At 43.7% G+C, this 9053-nt stretch overlaps 1 protein-coding gene across 1 annotated transcript in view; it reads right to left on the bottom strand.

The window, feature by feature from the left end:
- Positions 1-1806: 1806 nt before the first annotated feature.
- The window catches only part of LOC101837080 (kinesin-like protein KIF28P), a 44096-nt gene continuing 36849 nt past the window's right edge, over positions 1807-9053 (bottom strand). The window contains exons 18-23 of the mRNA XM_040737430.1: positions 8864-8998; positions 7902-8068; positions 7653-7759; positions 7053-7200; positions 6247-6434; positions 1807-2776 (exon numbers count right to left, since the gene is read on the bottom strand). Coding sequence (XP_040593364.1) covers positions 2621-2776; positions 6247-6434; positions 7053-7200; positions 7653-7759; positions 7902-8068; positions 8864-8998 — 901 coding nt within the window. The 3' untranslated portion in view covers positions 1807-2620. The remainder of the gene's footprint in view (positions 2777-6246; positions 6435-7052; positions 7201-7652; positions 7760-7901; positions 8069-8863; positions 8999-9053) is intronic.

Here is a 9053-nt window from a genome sequence, read left to right as displayed (position 1 = left end):
GGGGGGGACGAGCCCCTACCCAATCTGTGACTGATAGCTGACAGGCCCAGTGTAGGTAGCCACAGCTATTGTGATCATGGTTGCAATGGCTGTGTCATGCCCAGAATTCTGTTATCATTCTTCCTCTCTTCCATCTCTTCCAATCTTTCAGCCCCCTTTTCTACTATTCACTGAACTTTAGAGAGGGACATCTGAGGGGAGAAGTCCTGTGTATATGTCAATAAAGCACTGTTGGCCAATAGGGAAGCAAGATAGGTGGGACTAGGAGTCGAGGTGGGACTCTGGGTAGGAGAAACACAGGGAGTCAAGATGTAACCGCCATAGGGATAAGAAGCCCGGAAACTTCTCTGGTAAGAGAAATACTTAGATTAACAATTGTGGGATAAATGCTTAAGTCAGAGCTAGCCAGTAAGAAATAAGCAAGGCCAACAGCTTCATAACTAATACAGCATCTTGTGTGTTATTTGGGGACTACAATGCGGCAGAGCCCAGGAAACTGGTGGGGGGAAAAAACCAAGCAACTGGCTAGGAAAAGGCTTCTCTCAACAGACATCATAGATGTCCTGTTTAGGGATGCACATTTAATCCTCATTTATCATCAGCACCTTGACCAGCCATGATTCTCCGCATTCACAGCCATTCATTGCCGGAGAGAAGCTTCTCTGATTATGATTTTCATTTGCATAAAGGTATAAATATGAATATTCAGAAGGTAGTTTGGCACCATATCAAATTAGTTAATCAGTCCTGTTTTTCTTAAGTTGGAGGAGGACTCCTTTGTGTAAATATGCCATATTTAAAAACCTGGCCATGCATTGTGGACACTTACACCCTGTCTCAGCTTGAGAATAATGCTATAGTGAACACAGATTATGGCTAGCTTTCAACATGCTGATTTCAGTTGTTTTGAGTATATAATAGGATTGCTTGATCTGTTTCAAGGAACCTTTGTGGAAGTACTGCATACATTAAGTGATAAAATTGTGAGAATTGAATAAGTTAAATGTTTGGAATTATGATTAGTGTCTGGCACCTGGTATGTGTGTTAAGGCTCACTATTAATTTTTAAACTTTTTAAAAATTGTATGTTCATTGGTGTTTTGCCTGCATGCATATCTGTGTGAAGTTGCTGGATCCTCTGTTTCAGACAGAGTTACAGGTCTTTGAGTTACAGACAGTTGTGAGCTGCCATGTAGGTGCTGGGAATTGAACCTGGGTCTTTTGGAAGAGCAACCAGTGTTCTAAACCTCTGAGCCACCTCTTCAACCCCAAGGTTCCCTTTTTTCATTTGTTTTATTTTGTTTTGTTTTTTGAGACAGGGTTCCTCTGTATTGTTCTGGAGGCTATACTGGAACTCACTCAGTAGACCAGACTGGCCTCAAACTCAAAGATCTGCCTGCCTCTGCCTCTCGGGTGCTGGAATTAAAGGCATGTGCCACCAACGCCCGGCCAGTTCAATATTCTTGTTACTAGAAGTTTTCCTGGCCCAGAAAGGTTTCCTTGTAGACCCTTCCTGGAGTACTCAGTGTCTGTCCATCTCTTAGGACTCACCAGCCACTGGCAGAATAAGTTTCTGCTGCAGAATGGACTGTGTACTGAAAAGAGTTTGCTAACAATTAACGCTGCACCATGGAAAAGCTATAGCACGGCACTGCTACTGCTGAACCAATTGAATGTATTTCAGATAAACAGTAGAAAACAAGTGGAGGCAGCTTGTGGATGGGTGGACTTGTTCAGAGCAAGAGTACAAAATAAGAACTGTAAACTAACCATTGTCTATTTCTGACAACAAAAGCAAAACTCATCAGACAGGCTTTATTTAAAGTGTGGAATGGAAAAGCCAAACATGTCAACTCACATCTGCAATAATAGTACTGGGGATATGAAGCAAAGGACCAGGGCAGCCTGGGTTAAGAGTGAGACCCTGTCTCAAAAAAAAAAAAAACATACTGGAGAAATGGCTTAAAAGCAAGTACTGGTCTCACAGAAGACCCAAGATCAGTGCCTAGCACCCAAGGTGGAGCCAAAAGCTGCTAGTAACTCTAGCTCCAGATGATCCAACTCCCTCTTCTAGCCAAAAAGGTACCACACATGGTTACAGACACACATAATACAATCTTTTTAAAAAGAAAAAAGTGAACTATTTTCCAGGAAAGCACTGATGATAAATGCATGCGAGTCTCTGCTAGGAGGTTGGTAATCATTAACCATTCCAGATAACTGATGAGGAGAGAGGCTTAGGGAAGGTGAGTAAGTCGCCCCATGTTGCACAGTGTGTAAGTGATGAATTTAACCAGGATTGAACCGCGGGCAATCAAATCCAGAGTTCCAGGTTCTGAACATTTACCACAGACATGTCCTCCCCCCATTCCGTGTATGTCTTAATTTTATAGGATTTTTAAATCCAGTTAAGGCCCAGTGTGGTGGGGGCACAGGTCTGTGATCCCCACATTGGGCCTGGGGATACAGAGGCAAGATAAGGCCAATCTGGTTCCCATAGCAAGTCCTTATCAGAAAAAAGGCCAAGTGGAGGCGTCTTATCCAAAACTGGTAGATGCAATTACGTGAGTCAATGACGCTCATTAACTCAGCATGTTTGCAGTTTTTAGTTTGCCCATCCTCACTGTTGGATGTGCAGTAGATACTCCTTCTTCTTCTTCACTATGAAAGCAACATCATTTTTCAGCTTCTGTAAGCTGGATTCAAGCAGGTCCTCCAAATCCTTTAGCATCTGTGACTGTTGGTGCACAAAAGGTCGAAGCATTTGATCGTCTTCCTAAAAAATAAAAGAAAAAAACGACAGTAGACTTCATATGACTAGAGTAAATATACTTGGTGCCTGTGAATGAGGTGTCAAGTAAATGTTCCCATGTGACTGCAGAGCTGCACTGGACCATTTTGAGCAGTCAGAAGGGACCTAGAGGAAGGGCTTCAGGAAGGCCGTCTGAATCTACCAAGAGTAGATGAAATAAATAGTTCACAATTTCACATTGGAATGCTGTGTTGTTTCAGTACAATAGACATTCTGAAACTTGCACAAGAACTCCCAGATGTAGGCATTTACTGATGTCTTCCCTGCCCTGTGGAAGTACCCTGAGAAGGTTTCCCAGAGTCCAAGGAGCATCAGCAGAGGGGAGGGTTGGGCAGACAGGTGATATAGCATTGGGCTCCAGTTTGTTTCCTGGATTGTCAAGAGAATCCTGTCCATTTGGATCCTTTGCCAATTTCCTCCAATGAATTTTCTATGTTTCTTCTTCCTATTTCAAAGCACATCATTTATATATTCTGAACATTTATACTTGATATTTATGGGCTAACAGTCAGGAAGTTTCAGGTTTTAGAGCATTGTGGCTTTTTGAGAGAGAGATGTTCATCCAGTTAAAGTCCATGAAAATATCCCCAAATCAAAAAGCCCTGAAACATTTTATATAAGGGATAATGGACCTAGTATACAAATTGGTTTGTACTTATTTTTGTGTGGAAAGTAAGAAGAGTATGCATGCAGGAACCTGGGATCAGTCTCAGTTGCTCATAAGGAGCAGTCTACTTTGGCTTTTTGAGTTGGATCTCTGTTGTGAAGCTCACTGAATAGGCTAGGCTGACGGGTCAGTGAGCCCCAGGGATCCTCTGGCTGCCTCTCCCTAGGCCTGGAATTTTACACACTCACTGTACCATGCTTGGCTGTTTATATATGGTTCTTGGGTTAAACTCAGGTCCTCATACTTATGCTGCAGGCACTCTTCATCTAAGCTGCCTTCCCAGTCCCCAGCGCTTATTCTTAACTTTATGTATGAGACCTGTCCGAGTTAGGACTTCTGTTGCTTCCCCATCAAAATCCAAACACAAGTCTTCACAATACTCAACGTCATATGAAAAAACAAAACACCCAGGATAGCTAGAACAGTCCTGTACCATAAAGGAAATTCCAGAGGTTATCACCATCCCTGACTTCAAACTCTACTATAGATTTATAGTAATAAACATACCTTGGTATTGGCATAAAATAGATACATGGATCAGTGGAACTGAATAGAAGAGCCTGACATAAATCCACATACCTATGAACACCTGGTCTTTGACAAAAAAAGTATACAATGGAAAAAAGAAGGCATCTTCAACAAATGGTACTGGCATAACTGGATGTCAACATGTAGAAGATTGCAAATAAATATGAATCTATCACCCTGCACAAAACTCAAGTCCAAGTGATAAAAGACCTCAACATAAATCCAGTTACACTGAACCTGATAAAAGAGAAAATGGGAAGTAATCTTGAATATATTGGCACAGGAGACTACTTCCTGAATATAACACCAGTAACACAGACACTAGATCAACAATAAATGGGACCTCCTGAAACTGAGAGGCTTCTATAAGGCAAAGGACACAGTCAACAAGACAAAATGGCAGCCTATAGAATGGGGAAAGATTTTCACCAACCCCACATCTGACAGAGGACTGATTTCCAAAATATATAAAGAACTCAGGAGCAGGGCGGTGGTGGTGCACGCCTTTAATCCCAGCACTTGGGAGGCAGAGGCAGGCGGATCTCTGTGAGTTCGAGGCCAGGCTGGACCGACAGCCTCCAAAGCAATACAGAGAAACCCCGTTTCGTAAAAACCAAAAAACTCAAGAAACTAGACATCAAAATATCAAATAATCCAATAAAAAATGGGATACAGATCTAAACAATTCTCAACAGAAGAATCTCAAATGACCAAAAGACACTTAAGAAAGTGCTCAACATCCTTAGCCATCAGGGAAATGCAAATCAAAACAACTGAGATACCATGTTATACCTATCAGAATGGCTAAAAAAAACACAATGACAGGAGAGACTGAAAAAAGTATTTTTGCAAACTGCTATAAATGATCAAAGACCAAAACTAAAAAATACAAATAAATAGCATTGAAATTAAAAGTTTAGCAGACTCAGAAGCAGATGTAACAATAATTTTACCAAAGTCTTGGCATTGAGATTGGCCTCTTCGGGAGGTAAATACTCATCTTCTAGATATTGAAACTTTATCTCAAGTAAAATAAAGTAAAAGGACAAATAGGAAAATTAAAGCCACATGTGGCTAATATGGCTATGAATTTATGGGGATGTGATTTGTTGCAGCAATGAAAAACACAGATTAATACTCCTCTTATGTGCCTGTCTCTGCTTCCCAAGTACTGGAATTAAAGGTGTGACCCACCACCTGGCTATGGATTCCTAATAACAGAATTCTCATAGGTTTTGAATAATTTACCAAAGGTACACTTTACTGGCATGAAATGAAAAATGGATTTTCTTAAGCCAGGTATCTTAATTCTATGTTAGAATGTTAGATTGTAGCTTGCTTTGAGACGGTGTAGGAGGAAGGTCCTTTTTTTCAGGGATGTGGGTGAAGGAGGAAGGTCAACTGGGTGTTTGCTCTGCCTCTCTGAGCTAGCAGGCTTTCACCCCAGCATCTGGGTCTGGAGTCTCTTGGTAAAATTAAGTGAGATTTTGTTAAAAACAGCACACTCCCTGTGAGCCTATGGGGGCCAGTCACGATCAAACCACCACAGGGCCTTTCATCCAGCCAGTATTTCCCTCTTATTGTAAAGCATACATGAAAAGGAACGCCCAGGTCTAGTTACTGTGAATCCATGTAAAGCAGGGTTGGACCTCAGCTCCTGCCTCTCACATATTCTTGCTCTCCCATAAGCAGCTGCAAGCCTGGTCTTCCTGATAAATTCTTTGTCTTTCTAAGGAGCTCTGCCCCTTAACCTGTACCTGAACAACAGTGTCTTTAGTGTGGGTTTGTGAGAACTAGGTTATTAAGTGTAAAGTGCTCAACACTGGTATTTGCTGCCTCACTGTGCTGACTGAAACCTGAAATTGCAGAGTGGATTAGCCAGAAACCTAGGCTTTTCCTTGTTTGAAAGGAATGTTATCAGTTGTTTATCATGGGGCCCTCCGTCTGCCTATTTCCTGATGAGAATGAGGACTGTCCATTTGATTCCTAGCTCATCAAGAATTCTGTTGTGTTTTGAGACAGGGTTTCTCTGTGTAGCCCTGGCTGTCCTGGAACTCACTCTGTAGACCAGGCTGGTCTCTGTCTCCCAAGTGCTGGGATTAAAGACAGGCGCTACCACTGCCACCCAGCTAGGACCCATACTTTTAAGACACCCATGTGCTTATCCACTCTCTCACACACACCTCCTGTAGGTTTAATGGAGTGTTGTTCGGGTGTTGCAGGGAGGCTGGGTACTCACAGGAGGTCTGCACTGCCTCAGTCTGAGGAGCTGTCCTCTGGCCATGCTCATGCCTCGATAGAACACCTTCAGAGCTCTGGCCAGCTGCACATCACAGCTGGTTTGCTGAGCACACATTTGCTTAGCCTCTCTGGCTGTCGGCAGCTGTGCTGACACTGCAGCTCTCTCTGGATTATCTGGCCTCTGGGCTAGGGCACAAAAAAAAGTATTTTTCATCTGTATTCAAGCATTTCTGTGCCTTTTGTGTTTTGTTTTGTTTTTGTTGAGACACGGTTTCTCTATGTAGCTCTAGCTGTCCTGAAACTCTGTAGACCAGATTGGTATCAAACTTAGAGATCTACCTCTGCCTCCGGAGTACTAGAATGTGCCACCACACCCAGCTTTGGTGATAGTTAATGTCTCATCACCATATTTCTTTGGACCCACTCAAAGAAATCTTACAGGGCAAAAGAAAAAAGGGTTCTATTTTTTTGTTTACAGTCTAAGATATGAATTAACTCATTTAAGATTTCCTATTCTTATGGAGCTGGAGGCATGGCTCAACACTTAAGAGCACTGGCTGCTCTTCCAGAGAACCTAGGTCCAATTCCAAGTGCCCACATGGTGGCTCACAACCGTCTGTAGCTCCAGTCCTAGGGGACCCATCTGACACCCTCCGCTGGCCTCTGTGGACACACATACACTCAGGTATGCATACTTATAATAATGAATGTTATTTTGAACTAATTCCTATTCTAGACAAATAGCACATCCCAAACGCGGGAGTTGGGAATGAGATGAACCACCTGAGTGGTGCTATTTCTCACCCTGTTGAGCAGAACCAGTTGTTTCCAGTGAGGTCTTGAGAAACAGGTTTTCTTGTCTGAGGGCTCGGTTAACATCCCTGAGTAGCTCCGTCTCCTGCTCTAACTTGAGCAGCTTCTGATAAATTTCTGGCACCTGGTTTGACATGATCTACAGAAGATACATCAGCTCAGCTTTTGTGGAATTACCTGCAGAGCCTTCCAGAATAATGGTTCATACTACCTCATGTAAACAAGGATGGAATGGGGAGGCAGGGAGAGGTTTAGATCCCACAGGACACACAAAGGCACAAACCCCACTTTCGTTCAAGGGATGACTTCTTTTTTTTATTTTATTTTATTTTCCAGTTTAAATTTAGATAAGAAACGAGGTTGCTTCACAAGTCAGTTCCAGGTCCCTCTCCCATTCCCTCCCCTCCTCCCGTGCCCTCCCCCCAATTCCCCCCCCGTTATCCCTCATTCCCCCAGGGAGGGTGAGGCCCTCCATGGGGGTGTCCATAGTCTGTCATTTCATATAGGGCAGGGCCTAGACCGAAGGGATGACTTCTTAAGGGGCTGTCACCAAGCTTGTTCGGCCCCTTGTGATCTGCCCTGTGTACACACCTGGCTCACAGTCTTCAAACTGGAAAATTTCTTGGTGTCTACCATGATGTGGCCCTCGCCTGGGAGCAGGATGTCCATCTGAGAGAAGCCTAGCTCAGCACAGCCTTCTGCAGTGTGGGAGAGAAATTAGAGTCTGAGCCGCTGAGCTGAGGTTAACTTTGAAGATGACGTTACCCACAGACACCGCCCCCCAGCAGCATTAGATCTGGTTGAACAACACACTGTAGGAAAGAATGAGTAAAAAGGTACCTTGGAGGCCCCACAAATCAACAATAAGGGCATTTGTCAGTAAATAATCCAGAAACTCTCGAGATGCACTCAAGGCTACAACATGGACAGTCTCTTCAATTTGGGGATTCACACTTTTCCACACAGGCTTGGTATATAGAGGGTTTGGGAGATCATAAATTTTGTACCTGAGGCAAGAATATAAAACATAGTTGACTACCAGAAAGGGCCCATCTGTGAAGAGAAGAGTCAGATGGGCCAGCTAGATGAGAAGCTGCCTTGTGTGGAGTCTTGTGGTTTCTGCCTCCAACCCTGTTATTCAGCATGAACATCATTTCATAGAGCTTGTAAGTCCAACAGGGAGGAAGAGTTTAATCAATGCTTAGAGTCAATGTGGATGCTCGAAAGTGCTAAGTCTCCTTGGGAGGTGTTCAGTTTTTTATTTTTACTTGTTTGAGACAGGGGTTCTCTCTATAGCCCTTGCCGTCCTGAAACTCACTCTTTAGACCAGGTTGGCCTTGAACTCAAGAGATCTGCCTGCCTCTGACTCCTGAGTGCTGGGATTAAAGGCGTGCACCACCACCACCACCACCACCACCACCACCACCACCACCACCACCACCACCACCACCACCACCACCACCTGGCATTTTTCACGTCTTGAGGAACCCTTTCTTTACCTTTCAATATCCTTTGAACCTAATGAATTTAACTCTTTCTGGTTGTGTCTATACCATTATAATACACTTTACTTAAACAACATAGCTTGGGTGGATTTTTTCTGTGACAATTAAAAAATCTGACCCTGTTGCTTTACTCATGTAAGAGACTCCGGAGCCATCCTAGTAATGTGGAGGGCAATGTGGCTTCTCTACCTCATGGGGAAAGTAGCCATTCTGAAGTTGAGCAAACTCATCTTGTAAAGGAGAGCCGGCCCCTCCCACCGGGAGCCACATAGGTGGTGTGTGCAGCAGGTGATGTACCCCATCTGAATGCCCCGGGTCGAATCTTCCTTTAGCCACTTGACACCGAGGCACCCAACAATGTGAATCTGGAAGTCAATCCTCTTGCCCAGGAGCTCCAGAGGGTCAATAACCATGTCTTCCTCACCACACGCCCTACAGACAAGAGTTGAACATCAGTCTCTGCATTAGGCTGGACCCAGGCTAATTA

Source organism: Mesocricetus auratus, unplaced genomic scaffold, assembly GCF_017639785.1.
Source record: "Mesocricetus auratus isolate SY011 unplaced genomic scaffold, BCM_Maur_2.0 Super-Scaffold_100676, whole genome shotgun sequence".
Lineage (NCBI taxonomy): Eukaryota > Metazoa > Chordata > Mammalia > Rodentia > Cricetidae > Mesocricetus > Mesocricetus auratus.
This window is presented reverse-complemented; position numbering and strand designations above follow the sequence as displayed.